The 15,083-nt window shown below is 38.2% G+C and overlaps 1 protein-coding gene across 1 annotated transcript in view; it reads left to right on the top strand.

Moving 5' to 3' along the window:
- The first annotated feature begins 398 nt into the window (after window positions 1–398).
- LOC126061016 (olfactory receptor 8D2-like) overlaps window positions 399–15,083 on the top strand; it is a 38,214-nt gene continuing 23,529 nt past the window's right edge. Inside the window, exons 1-2 of the mRNA XM_049857406.1 lie at window positions 399–1,317; window positions 11,177–11,258. Of these exons, the coding sequence (XP_049713363.1) occupies window positions 399–1,317; window positions 11,177–11,258 (1,001 nt within the window). The remainder of the gene's footprint in view (window positions 1,318–11,176; window positions 11,259–15,083) is intronic.

Here is a 15,083-nt window from a genome sequence, read left to right as displayed (position 1 = left end):
TTGGAGAACTGAAACATGAACTCAAACATAAGGATTCTATTGCTATATGCCCATAACAGTTGGGTAAACAATCTTCTTTTCTATTCTATCAATGTAAAAATAATTAGCTCTGGAAAATTTGTGCTTTCTTCCAAAGTGCAATGGTTAATGGCTTAAGGTTGGAAACAAAAGGAAAAGGCTCTGACCTAAAGAGGGGCATTCAGCAGTATTGGATAGAAGCAAGGCACTGGGTTATGTTCAGGATCTTTGTGGAAGGCGTAGAGTCATGGAACAGGTGAGGCTAACAAGGATGGAACCAGCTGAGAGAGGGTGAGTCATTCCGCTCTGAGAAATCAGAAAATAACTCTAATGTCCCTCTTTTCTCTTCTTCCTCCCTACAGATAACCTTTTTTCAGGGAATGACCACTTCAAACCATTCCTCAGTAACTGAGTTTATCCTTGAGGGGTTAACAAATAACCCAGAGCTCCAACTGCCACTTTTCCTCCTGTTCCTTGGAATATATGTGGTCTCAGTGGTGGGGAACCTGGGCATGATCATTTTAATTTCTATCACCACTCAGCTTCACTCTCCAATGTATTATTTTCTCAGTCATTTGTCATTTATTGATTTCTGTTACTCCTCTGTCATTACCCCTAAGATGCTAGTGAACTTTGTGTCAGAAAAGAATGTCATCTCCTTTCTGGAGTGCATGGCTCAGCTTTATTTCTTCCTTATTTTTGTAATTGCAGAAGGCTACCTTCTGACAGCCATGGCATATGACCGCTATGTTGCTATCTGTAGCCCACTGCTTTACAATACCATCATGTCCCGTAGGGTCTGTTCCATAATGATAGTTGTGGTATATTCGCTGGGTTTGTTTGGGGCCACAGTCCATACCACCCACATGTCAATGTTGTCCTTCTGTGGGTCTCATACTGTCAGTCATTATTTTTGTGATATTATCCCTCTGTTGACTCTCTCTTGTTCCAGCACCCACATTAATGAGATTCTGCTGTTTATTATCGGAGGTGTTAATACCTTAGCACCTACCTTGGCTGTTCTCATCTCTTATGCTTTCATTCTTTCCAGTATTCTTTGTATTCACTCCACTGAGAGCCGGACCAAAGCCTTTGGCACTTGCAGCTCCCATCTTATGGCTGTGGGGATCTTTTTTGGGTCTATAACATTCATGTATTTCAAGCCTCCTTCTAGCAATACTATGGAACAGGAGAAAGTATCCTCAGTGTTTTATACCGCAGTGATTCCCATGCTGAATCCCTTGATCTACAGCCTGAGGAACAAGGATGTGAACAGCGCACTGAGGAAGGTGGTTGGGGGTAGGGACTCATTCTCACAATGGGGATTCTCATAGAGAACAAAAGAAAATGAGCCAGAAGAAAAGTTGTCCTGAGCTCTGCGTGATTTTCTTTCTCTTCCAGGGGAATTCTTTTCTGGTTATGAAATACATATTTTTATGTGAGAATGATTGAGATATTTTTGGAGGTAATTGATTAATAAGAACTTCTGAGAATCAATATAATCTTAAAAGTATTCTATGTGCTAGAGAAACAGGATTTTACAGGACAGGAAGGATAAATAAAGAAGAACATATTTAATATGTTAATTTTAAAAGTGCACTGAAAACTAGGGATTGTGTTAAGGGTTGTGTTTGAGAAGGGCTGATGTTAATTGGATCAAAATTCCTGCATGCCTTTCAACTTTTTGAGTGCAGGAACTGTTTTCAGCCCCAAAGCCTTCAGAATATTGAAATGGAGCTGTGAGAGGTGTACTACTTACAGTGAAAACTAACTTGTAGGTGGATTATGGTGTGTGTGTGTTTCTGTAGAGCTGGTGTTGATTTAGCAGTAAAAACGCAGAAGAGATCAGGGAAAGGAAATTGTTCCCAGTTACATTCTGAGAATTTTTAAAAATCAGAGATAAGGGTCAAAAAGTACTGATCCACTTACAAAATCAAACAAGTAAATGAAGTTTCTAGCTGGAGATTCCCGTTCTAGTGCACAGAAACAATTTAGGAAATAACTGAAAAGAAGGAAGTTTGTGGTGCCTCACAAGTCCTACTGAGCTGTATCAGTGAAGCAGGGATTGCAAACTGTCATATACATAGAGATATGAAAATGTACAAAGTCTTGCTTCTATTCTGCCAAGAAAAGCTCTTCTTTGAACTCAGCCTGCTGGGTGTAACTCACTAGCAGTAGAAGAAAGCATAGCTGTGTCTGTGCGTGCACATGTGTGTGCGCGCGTGCACACGCATGTGTGAGAGAAGCTTAAGATGAAGGTTAGGGTGAGAAAAGAAGAGTTAGCAAGAGATTTCTCTTATCAACAGTTTATACATACTCTGTACGATCATTGATAGCTATCCTGAAGTCCCACATCATCTTTAAAAGACATTATTTAGGTTGCTTTTTTTATGAGTCAGAATTGACTTTTTGGCAATGGGTTTTGTTTTTTGGTTTTATCTAGCACAAAGTCTAGTAGAGTGTGGCTCCTATATGGGGAGTTGAATTCATTCCTTGATTTTTACTAAAATGATCATTTTAATGATGCCAGTGATATTTCATTTCTCCCTGAATTCCATAGCTCTTATCTAATGACTATATCATTCCCAGTTTTGTATACCCTGTAAGTTTGTATATATCCACTCTTACCCTTTGATGTAGGTATCTAACCTTTTTACAAAACACAGATACTATCCAATCTTGCTGGTGGTTCAGTGTGCTGGAACATCACTCCAGGCATCAGACATAACCCCCAGCTCAGTCTGCTCTTAAGTATAAAGCTCTCTATCGGAGGTATGTGATGAAGTATGCACTTAAAATATTTTTGAATGCCTGGTATATGCTTGGCAGTATTCCTCAGCCTGGTGATAAAGAGATGAGCAAAAAATATTAAGTCCTTGCCTTCACTAGATTTAAGTTTTAGTCACAAAGAAAGAATATACAAGAAGACAAATATGTAATGGAGTCTCAGGTTATGCAATGTTTTATAAAGAAAGATAAGGGGATAGAGGTTGACCACAGATATTGGAGGATGATGAGTAAACATACGGGATGAGTGTTAGCTGTAGAAGTTGTAGTGGTTATTGCCACAGGACACAACTGGTTTTAATGAAAGTTGGACAGAATTTTTCCCAAATTAATGAAGACTATTTCAACAATCAGAGCCATCCAAAAAATAACTAACCATCTCATGAAGTTGTGAGCTATTCAACAATAGGGATTGAAGTAAAGACTGAGCACCTCCACATCTGGGACATTCCTCAGGGGACTCAAATACTGTCTGGGGATATAATCAAATTGATCCATTTGTTCATTTCCAACACTAAGACTTTCTCATCCATTCTTCCCTAATATCTTCCCATACCTTTTTCCCTTCCCTTCTCTTTCTTCCAATTATTTTGCCTCCATAACTTCTTTTGATCCCTCCTTTTTGCCCTTTCTGTTCTTACCATGTTATAAGCTCCTCTAGGTCAAGGTTAAATGCTGAAGCACTTTTCCCCTTCAATGCCCTCAGCAGGTAAATAACTGTGTTTTTTGAATAAAAGTTAGCTGAATTGAAATGTTATTAAAGTCTAAGTTGAATATATTATATAATCTTTATTTTAAGTCACAAATAGGAGAAGATGATGCTCCTGATTATACATATTAAGTTGTATAAACTTTGGTACTTTTATCATTTCAATATCTTAAATAAAAGTCTGGAAACTGTGGTAGCATAGCAGTTAAGACCTATAGCTGCTAACCAAAAGGTCAGCAGTTCTAATTCACCAGGTGCTCCTTGGAAACTCTATGGGGCAAGTCTACTCTGTCCTTTCAGATTGGTGTGAGTCAGAATTAACTCATTGGCAACAGGTTTGGTTTTTTGGTTTGGTAAATATAAGTCTAGACTCTCAAGATTGCACTGTAGTTAGTGTGATTAGCATGTGTCAGTTTGCTGTACCAAGGACATGGGAAGCAGGAGAGGAGAAAACATCACTTATATTCACTGATTTTAAGGGAAAATAACTCTGCTTACTTGTAAAGCAAGACTCTATGATCAATGAGCAACTTCTCTCTTAAAGGGAGGCCAGAGAGGAAAGAAGACAGATGAACTAAAATGTGAAGAAAGAAGAGCTGATAAGCCACCCATACCTATCCACTACTGTACATTCCTACACTTTTACTCTCTTCCATTGGATTTAAAGTTATGCTTAACCAGGGGATTGTCCTCCCTGTCAGGGAAGGAACTGTCCTACTTTTCATGAAACCACTTCTTACCTGTCTGCTACTGCTTTTGGGTGCTCGTACCATCAGTGAGATGGGCAGTTCACCTGATGACCTAAAAATGTCTAAAATAAAAAAGGAAGAAACACTAATTAGGTTAATTCAAAACCCTGTTGTTTACAGACAAAAAAATTCACTCCATATCCTATTTTTATTTATGATTACACCCAGTTACATTGTGCAGCCTCCTGCACAATGAACAATTGATTTTGTTCAATCAGTCAAAATAATGAATAAATTTAATTATTTGAATAAAAATAATTAAAATTTGGTTATAACCACAAAAGAAGGTTTTCTTCTCAGTTTAAATGATTTCTCAAGTTCTTATAATAGTGATCTTATACAGTGTTTGTCCTTCTGCAACTAATTTCACTCAGCATAATGCCTTCCAGGTTCCTCCATGTTATGAAATGTTTCAGAGATTCCTCACTGTTCTTTATCGATGCGTAGCATTCCATTGTGTGAATATACCATAATTTATTTAACCATTCATCCATTGATGGGCACCTTGGTTGCTTCCATCTTCTTGCTATTGTAAACAGTGCTGCAGTAAACATGAGTGTGCATATATCTGTTCACATAAAGGCTCTTATTTCTCTAGGATACATTCCAAGGAGTGGGGTTATGAGAGGGGGGAGGGATGGAGGGTGGGAGAGGGGTGTTCACTAATTAGATAGTAGATAAGAACTACTTTAGGTGAAGGGAAGACAGCACACAATACAGGGGAGGTCAGTACAATTGGACTAAACCAAAAGCAACGAAGTTTCCTGAATAAACTGAATGCTTTGAAGTCCAGCATAGCAGGGGCAGGGTTCTGCGGACCATGGTTTCAGGGGACATCTAAGTCAACTGGCATAATAAAATCTATTAAGAAAACATTCTGCATCCCACTTTGAAGAGTGGTGTCTGGGGTCTTAAATGCTAGCAAGCAGCCATCTAAGATGCATCAACTGGTCTCAACCCACCTGGACCAAAGGAGAATGAAGAACACCAAGGACACAAGGTGATTATGAGCCCAAGAGACAGAAAGGGCCACATGAACCAGTGACTACACCATCCTGAGACCAGAAGAATTAGATGGTGCCCAGCTACAACCGATGACTGCCCTGACAGGGAACACAATGGGGAACCCCTGAGGGAGCAGGAGAGCAGTGGGATGCAGACCCCAAATTCTCATAAGACCAGACTTAATGGTCTGACTGAGACTAGAAGGACCCTGGTGGTCATGGCCCCCAGACCTTCTGTTGCCCCAGGACAGGAACCATTCCCAAAGCCAATTCTTCAGACATGGATTGGACTGGACAATGGGTTGGAGAGGGATGCTGGTGAGGAGTGAGCTTCTTGGATCGGTAGACACTTGAGACTATGTTGGCATCTCCTGCCTGGAGGGGAGATGAGAAGGTGGAGGGGTTAGAAGCTGATGAAATGGACATGAAAAGAGAGAGTGGAGGGAGAGAGCAGGCTGTCTCATTAGGGGGAGAGTAATTGGGAGTGTGTAGCAAGGTGTATATGGGTTTTTGTGTGAGGGACTGACTTGATTTGTAAACTTTCACTTAAAGCACTATAAAAATTATTTAAAGAACTAAGAAAAAATAATAATAAAATAATTTATTTTAAAAAATAATAAAATTATTTTTTAAAAATGGATAGAATTTGGCACTTATTGTTAATTTCATGGCAGAAATCAAAATACAAAATTGACTTTTTTTTGTCTTGTATGTATTTGAGCCCAGTACAAATTTGAGAACATAATTTTATCTTTTCCAGTTTTTAATCCAGTCTAACCTCATCTATAGTACCAAATACCTGGTGGTGGTATGCTGTTAACCACTAGGCTGCTAACTGAAAGGTTGGTCATTCAACCTACCCAGTGGCTCCATGGAAGAAAAACATGGTGATCTGCCCCTGTAAAGATTTCCTTACGTGGAGTTACTATGAGTGGAAAACCAACTCAATGGCACCCAATAACAACACCCTAGAGAATATTCTTTTTTTCATCCCAAGAGAAGACTCGCCCTCAACAGATCCCTGAATCAACATTGCAGGTTTCTAAAGCCTTTTTTTACAAGAGACTTATAAAGATTCCAAGGTGTATGGGTTCCCTCAGATTTTGCCTTCCACTGGCTTTTTGTCTTTAACAACTTTTTGGAGGTGTAATTGAAATATAATAAAGTACAACATATTTCAACTTTCCAAGTTATTCAGTTTGACTTGTGTAAACATCCATGAGCCATCAGCACCTTCACAGTAATATCTCCACCATCGTCAAAATTTCATTTAGCCTTTTTGTAATCCCTGTTTCAAGCCCCATCTGAGGCAATGACTGATCTGTATTCTCTCATTAAGGATTAGTTTGCATTTTCTAGAATTACACATAAATGAATTCATATAGCATGTACTCTTTTTGCTTGGATTCTTAAACTCAGTATAATTATTTTGAGATGCATCTGTGTTGTTCATGTACATGCTTTATTCCTGATCCTGGAAGGAACAATTCACTGTTTCCCTATTAATTATGATGTAGTCAGTTGGTTTTACATAGATGTCCTTTATCAGTTTGAGGAATTTCCCTACGTGAAGAAGTTCCTAATCTGCTCAGAGTTTTCCTCATGACTGGGTATGGAATTTTGTCAAATGCTTTTACATAATCCATTGAATGATCACGTAACTTTTTCTTCTTTAATCTTTTAATATGTAGATTTATAATGCATCTACACTCCACTTATCAACATCTCATTATCCAATATTTTGCATTTATGACAATAGTAAAAAATAAATTATCTAACTATTTTCTGCATTAACAATGTACATGTGGCAGTAACAGAAGCTCATTTGTGAGGCGAGGGTGATGCTGGCTGTGATGGTTAAGGTTTTGGCTCAGCTTGGCTATGCCATGATTTTCAGTGATTTAGCAGTTGTGTAATGATGTAATTTACCAGTTGTGTAATGATGTAATTTGGCAGGTATATAAGGATCCAATTAGGCAGTTATGTAATCATGTAATTTGCCAGTTATGTAATGATATAATCTGGCAGTTATGTCATTATGTAGTCATCCTCCATTTTGTAACCTGATGTGATCATCTTCTATTTTTCATAATATCAATTTTCATATAATGCCCTAGTCTTTGAAACCTAAACACCTCAATAAGTGAGGAATGGTGTAGTTTATTTTAGAATGTTAACTGCATTTCTGAGAAAAATCCTACTTGGTCATGATTTTTATATATATATATATATACATATATATTTGGATTAAATTTGTTAATGTTTTATTATGGACTCCGTACCTTTATGATGGATTTGGCCTTTAGATTATTTGGCATTTTGTACTTTTAGTATGTCTGCAATCCTCTTTTCTTCTTGTGTATATACACTAAAAACCATGAGTTACTACTAATACTTCTTATTCCAAAAAAACACCAGTGGGTTTCACCTACCTTTATTCTTTCCTTTGTAACTTTTTTTTTTTAATTGAGTGAGAAACCTGGCTCTCATTTTTGGACTGTGTGGATCATAATAAATTATGGATAACACTGCAAAGAATGGGAATTCTAGAACACTTAATTGCACTCATTTGGAATCTGTACATGGACAAAGAGGCAGTTTGTTTGAACAGAACAATGGGATACTGTGTGCTTTAAAATCAGGAAAGGCGTGCATCAGGGTGGTATCCTTTCGCCATACTTATTTAAACTGTATACTGAGCAAATAATCTGAGAAGCTGGACTACGTGAAGAAGAACAGAGCATCAGGATTGGAGAAAAACTCTTTAATAACCTTCGATATGCAGATGACACAACTTTACTTGCTGAAAGCAAAGTGGACTTGAAGCACTTACTGATGAATATCAAAGACTACAGCCTTCAGTGTGCATTACACCTCAACCTAAAACAAAAATCCTCACAATTGGACCAACCAGCAACATTATGATAAATGGACAAAATATTGAAGTTGTCAAGGATTTCATTTTACTTGGCTCCACAATCAACACATGGAAGCGGCAGTCAAGAAATCAAACCACACATTGGGTTGGAAAAATCTGCTGCAGAAGACCTCGTTAAAGTGTTAAAAAGCAAAGATGTCACTTCTGAGTACTAAGGTGCTCCTGACCCAAGCCATGATGTCTTTAATTGTCTCAAATGTATACATAGGCTGGGAATAAGAAAGACTGAAGAAGAATTGACGCCTTCGAATTATGGTGTTAGCTAAGAATATTGGCATTCTGGTGGCAAAGTGGTTAAGAGCTCAGGCTGCTAACCTAAAAGTTCAAATGACCAGTTGTTCCTTGGAAACCCTATGGGGAAATTCTACTCTGTTCTATAGGGTTGCTATGAGTCGGAATTGACTCGATGGTGCACGGCAACAACAACAATGAGAATATTGAATATATCATGAACTGCCAGGAGAATGAATAAATATGCCTTGGGAAAAGTACAGCCGGAATGCTCCTTAGAAGCAAGGATGGTACGGCTTTGTTGCACATACTTTGGACATATTATCAGGATGAACCAGTCCCTGGAGAAGGACATCATGCTTGGTAAAGTAGAGGGTCAGTGAAGAAAAAGAAGACCCTCAACAAGATGGAGTGATACAGTGGCTGCAACAATGGTTTCAAGTGTAACAACAATTATGAGGATGACACAGGACCTGGCAGTGTTTCATTCTGTTGTACATAGGGCGGATATGAGTCGGAACCAACTGGGCAGCACCTAAAAGCAACAACATTTCTACTTATTACAGTCATGTTCCTCTATTGAGATTTTTAAAAAATAGTTATCATTTCATAGTTAAATATGACATACACTGTTTTATTTGTATTTTAATTTCTAATAAAGAACAATTTTGATGTGTTAATTTATATATATATATTTTTTTAATTTATATTATTTTTTTAACTTGCCCATTGAATGGGCTTTGTCTACTTCTACAGGGTATTAATTACTTTTTACTAATTTAGAAGTAGTTTTTACATATCTTTTATCGTCAGCTGAAATCCTTTTGCTCTTTTCCATTGTTTCTGATAACCCCCTCTATCCTGAGACAGGTTATTCTAAGAAGTTTATATTGAAAGTTCTTTAAACATAAGAAAAAGAGCCTTGTGTAACTTTTCATAAGGTTTATTTAGAATTTCTTAATCATAATTTTATGTTTGAATCATCTGTCTTTCTTGGATTTATTTTTCTCTAACATACCATTGCCAATTACTTTTGTTTGTTTCATTTATTTAAATGGTAATTTAAAAAAATTGTCTAAAATATACACTGCAAAAAGATGCACCATTGCAACAATTTCTACATATACAATTGAGCAACATTGATTCCTTTCTTCAAGTTGGGCAACTATTCTTGCTATCCTATTCCAAATTATTCCACCACCATGAATTTTAACTTAAACTCACTGCTCCCTAAGCTTCTTATATAACATGTGTTTTCTCTCTAAAGTCTTTAGAATCTGTTTTTCTAATGCCTAGGATATATGTCTGGAGGAATGGGATATCTCACCCTCTTTTCTGATATTTTCTTCCATGTGTAAGTACATCTGTTACTCTAACACTCCAGTCTCCATTTCACACCCTTAGTTACTTATCCTGCAAAGATGGAATGAATTTTAGGACTGGTGAGTTTCAAAGAAGAAACCGTTCCCTTTGTTTTTGTTCTTTTTTTGAAAGTTAGCACTGCTGGGAGCCAGGCTGCAAGGGCGGCCCCTCTGCACCCACTGCCCCTAGCATAAACATCGAAGAATTCCTGAAAAGTCAGGAATATCTCTGTCATCTGTGTTATGTTTCTGTTTCATTTTCAGCCTGTGCATAGCAGAATGTATAAGCATAAAATTCCATTATAGATTTAGGGACCTTTGCGGGGGGGCGTCCTACTCATAATCCCCTGGTGAAATCCCGGGTAGGGACAGCCCGTGTATTACCTGGGGATCAACATGAAGTTGTCTTAGGGGGAAAACGAATAGCTCAACTATGGAAAACAAAAACAGGATGGTGGAATCCTGGTATTTACCAAGGCCCTTTTTGTGATTAAACCACCACCCACACATGATCCCATAAAAGTGGAAAAACAAAAGGCAGTGAGTTCTCTCAGCCGATTTCTCAGCCAATTACAGGTCGACCTTCTCGTCTACCCGGCTCACTGCTGCGCTTGACTGGTCTTTGGGTATAGAGATTGGGCTAATTGTCCTTGGCATAATCGTGGACAATATGACGTAACCCAAAGTGGCTGGACTTCAAGAATTTGGCCACCCTGGACAAAATGGACAAAGCCTATGTGGCAATGGTTTTTGCAAAAAGATTAATTATTATAAAAACTGTGGAAGGTATTGCAAGATTAAGCATAAGTGTAAAGCAGTATGAAGTCAATTGTTACTTTGTGTAAAAATAAATCAACAAAATATTCTCTTCAATTAAACAAAAACTCATTGTACTTGTGTGTGTATGCGGAACTGTACTATGTGTCACTTGGAAAATTATGTCTCTGGGAAATGATGTTTATGATTATATCTTGTACTGCCCCTTTATTGATCATGCGATGTTATGCTTTTGTAAGCTTATGATATAAAAGACCATGTAAAAAATAAAGAGGAGGCTTCTTTTTCTGCAAAATGAAAATATAAGACACACTACCTCTCATTCTTTTTCGCCAAACTCTACCCCTCCTCTGGTGACCCTGTTCTTTGCTGAGGCTGGCCCCCGGCATAGCACATTGTGAGAAGAAATGAATTCCCAGCTGCTCTTGTGCATGCGGTCCTACCTCTAACGATAGATGCCTACAGGGATCCAGCAAGCATTTTCTGTAATTAGAATGGCAAGTTTGCCTAATATACAGCTTGATATTATTGGCAAATATACCTTTACCAATAATAAAGATATATTGGTCTCCACTTGGCAACTTGTTTATTTTCCGAATTAGTTCAGAATAACAGTTCTGTATCTTGCCCCCTAAGACAAGTGATACCTGGTGCATTAAACCAGAAGTATGAAGAAGTTGACAGGTAAGTAGGTATGTGAACAAAAGTAACACTTAAGCGGTTTAGTCTTTTGATGGGTAGGGGAATTTTGACCTTGGTATGAAGTGCCTCTTATTTAGCAATATATTTGATGTTTATAGTTTGTGTAAGATTTAACTATTGAGATCCCAACAGGTGGCTATAGGTCTTAACCTCTGACAATGTGAGATTTTAACCCCAGTAGGTTCAATACACAGTAGCTTTATTCAGCTTACTCATTCATGAGTGAATAATTTTATGTGGGTATACATTCACTTATTCAAAAATCAAGATGCTAGTGCTGGACCTTAAGGTGCAAGCCACAGTGAAGGCTAAGTCCTCTGAAAAACGTGAGCTAAATAAACTTTTTTCAGTGCATGGTTCCCATGGTCCTCATCAAATCTCAGTTGAGTAGGCTAAACTAACCTTAGCAATGGCCCAAGCCACTCAAGCTTCATCTAAAATATTGATGTAGCTTAAACTCCAACTATGTAGAGAAAGCTTTTTCTCAGGCAGGCAATGATTTGATTATAGGTGAACTGGACTGGTGTTCTCCCCCAAACTCATGTCCTTGCAGAACCTGAGAATTTGACCTCATTTGGAAATAGAATCTTTGCAGATGTAATCATGTTAAGACGAGGTCATACTGGACTATGGTGGGTCATAAATCAAATATCGCTGGTGTCCTCATATAAAGAAGGAAATTTAGATACAGAAATGCAGCTACACAGGAAGAACGCCATGTGAAGGCAGAGGCACAGATAGGAGTAATGCAGCTATAAACCACAGAATGCAAAGTCGGCTGGTAAACACTGGCAGTTAGGAAGAGTCAAGGAAGAATCCTGCCCTAGGCTCTCCAGAGAAAACATGGCTATGCTGACAACTTCATTTCAGGCTGCTAGCCTGCAGTGCTGAGAGGGAATACATTTCTGTTTCTTTAAGACACCCAGTTGGTGATAATTTATTATGTCAGCACTAGGAAACAAATACAGTTAAAAATCTTTTCATATAAAGGTTTCATCCATCCTTTAATCAAGTTAATATCACTAAAGTAATGATTTTTCTCTTATTTCAGGTGTAATATATCTTAAATTATTACATATCAAACACAAACTACCCATAAGTGGTTAAATATGAACCTGTGCACATTTTTATTTTTGTACTGAATTTTTTCCTTTGTTTCTTGCCTCCCACTCCCCATTCACAGAGCCTTTAATTAACTTTTTTTCAGATAAGTTTAGATGCACCATATAATTTTACACACACACACAAGGAGTTGTATTGTTGCTCACTTAGAGGCTAATACATTATTACACACTTTTTTTTTTTGGCACCTTCCCTTCTCATTCAAAAATACTTTCAGAAAATCCCTTCAAAGCAAAACATGTAGATCTAATTTATTATTTTAAATAGTAATATGTTATTCAACCATGTAGCCACACCATGATACACACACACATGTTGATGATTTATTTTTATGAAATAATTTCCCATGAGAGGTATTTAGGGGTCATGGAGTTTGTGAGTATTTTCTAAATATAAATGGTTTGGACTGATTTCCAAAAAGCTGTAATAATATACCTTTTGGTAACAATACGTGAATACCTATTTTTATTCTTATGAGTACCCTTTTTCTTGTACCCTTACTAGCAACATATATTACCTTATTTTTTATCAATGTGTTGGGTGTCACATGATAGATGATAGTTGCATATTTTGTCACTTCTTATTTGTTCACTTGTTGTATTTGAATACCTTTACTTGGCAGATTAAAAATTTGTCAGTTCTATGGTGGTCCATCACTGAAATTTTGGTGTCCCAGGAAAGCCAAGCCCTGAGACCGGCAGAGCTACTTGTAGAATGTCCTGTTTTCACTTCCTGTCCAAGAGCTCAAAGCTTTAATGGGTCAGAAATCTCCTGGGACCTGAAACAATTTTTTCCATTAACTCTTTTTTTCATTGTTATGGTTAATTTTGTGTGTCAGCCTGGCTAGCCTATGGTTCTTAGTGGTTTGGCCAAATACTAGTCTAGTTGTTATGTCTTAGATAGAGCAGATTACCTTCCGTAACTTAATCTAATTTAATAAACTTATGTAACACCTAATGTAATATGATGTAGTCATCTTACATAATGTAATCTAATGTAATCTAATCAATCAGTTGAGATCATACTATCATAAGATGGCTCTTTAATCATTTCTCAATTATAAATTGACCAGAATTGATATAGAGACACACATATAGGGGAAGACACATGACACGTGAGCATCATCTACAATCAAAGGAATACTAAGGATCACTGGCAGACACTAGAACTAGGAAAGAGGCTCACAGAAAGAAGCAACAGGGCCAAGATCCTGACTTGAACTTTTAGCCTCCATAATTATGATAAAAGTGTGGTGCAATGAATTGCTTTCATATGAACTTTCTAATCATGTCTTGTAACTCTCACAAAATGATTGGCTGGGGCTATCCAAATTGAGTGAATTGTGATCTCTCAAGGGGATTGGTCAGTTTGTGGTTTTGGTGGGAGGACCATGACTTAAAATTGACAAAGGATTTGCTTACATAAGGGTCAATCCCATAGGAGTTAGGGGGGACCTCACTACCATCAAGAAGTGTCTGGAGCAGAGTACATTCTTTAAACTCAGGTGACTGTGCTTAGACCAAGAAGAGAATGCTGTAACACGAGATGGTGAGAGAAAGGGACAGAGGGCTAGCTGGCCTGTGGAGAGAGAGTTGAGTGCCTTCAGGCAGGATGCTTGCTAACAGAGCTAAAAGAACTGTAACAACTTGCTTGTGCAGGGCAAGAGCCCTGAATGTGCCCCATGCTGGGGTTACCTTGGAGGATCCTGTGCAGGGTTTTCCTATAGCAGGGCATAGCAGTATGCTTCTGGGCAGGAGGCTTGCCAGGAGAGCTAAAAAAGCTGTAACACTTGCTTATTCAGGGCAAGAGAGGTCTGAGTGTGCCTCATGAAGGGGCTGCATGCCTCCCAACCCTCCCTCACCCAGAGTTATGGGACCCCAGGTAGCACGGCAGCAGATGAGTTTTACAGACAAGGTTAGTTTGACAGGAGCCAACAGCAGAGGCTAGTGAGGCTCAGAGGCAGAGCAAAAGACTCAGAAGCCGTGCAGGCACTCTTGAGCAACATGGTGATAGCCGGAGGCAGGGGTGATATGATCACAGCATCTGACTTGGTCCATGGCACTCCTGTCCACTGACATAAGAAAGAATATGGGTAATTTAAGAAAGGGTGTTCCCCATTTGGGAATCTGTGTTATTGTCTACTGTTTGCTTTCTATAAAAATTAAAACAAAAATATTGGCTTTCACTATGCCATCATCATGTGTCTTGTGTGTCCAGCTTGATCACAGATAAATGTAGCACCCATGGAATTATTGATGCCAGTGAGTGTATGTGTCTCATTCCTAGAAGTTTTATGCTCTGGAATTCCAGTTCTTCAAAGTGTTATCCATAATTTGCCATGATCCACATGGTCAAATGCCTTTGCATCGTCAAAAAACGCAAGCTAACAACTTCCTAGTGTTCTCTGCTTTCAGCCAACATCAATCTGACATCAGCAATGATATTCCTTGTTCCACATCTTCTTCTGAATCCGGCTTAATCTTCTAGCAGTTCCCCATCAATGTACTGCTGCAAGTGCTTTTGAATGATCTTCAGTAAATCTTTACTTGTCTGTGATAGTAATGATATCTTGGACAATTTCTGCATTCTATTGGATCACCTTTCTTTGGAATGGGTACAAATATGAATACCCTCCAGTCAGTTGGCCAGGTAGCTGTCTTCCAAATTTCCTGACATAGATGAGTA

This window comes from Elephas maximus, chromosome 17 (assembly GCF_024166365.1).
Source record: "Elephas maximus indicus isolate mEleMax1 chromosome 17, mEleMax1 primary haplotype, whole genome shotgun sequence".
Classification (NCBI taxonomy): Eukaryota; Metazoa; Chordata; class Mammalia; order Proboscidea; family Elephantidae; genus Elephas; species Elephas maximus.
This window is presented reverse-complemented; position numbering and strand designations above follow the sequence as displayed.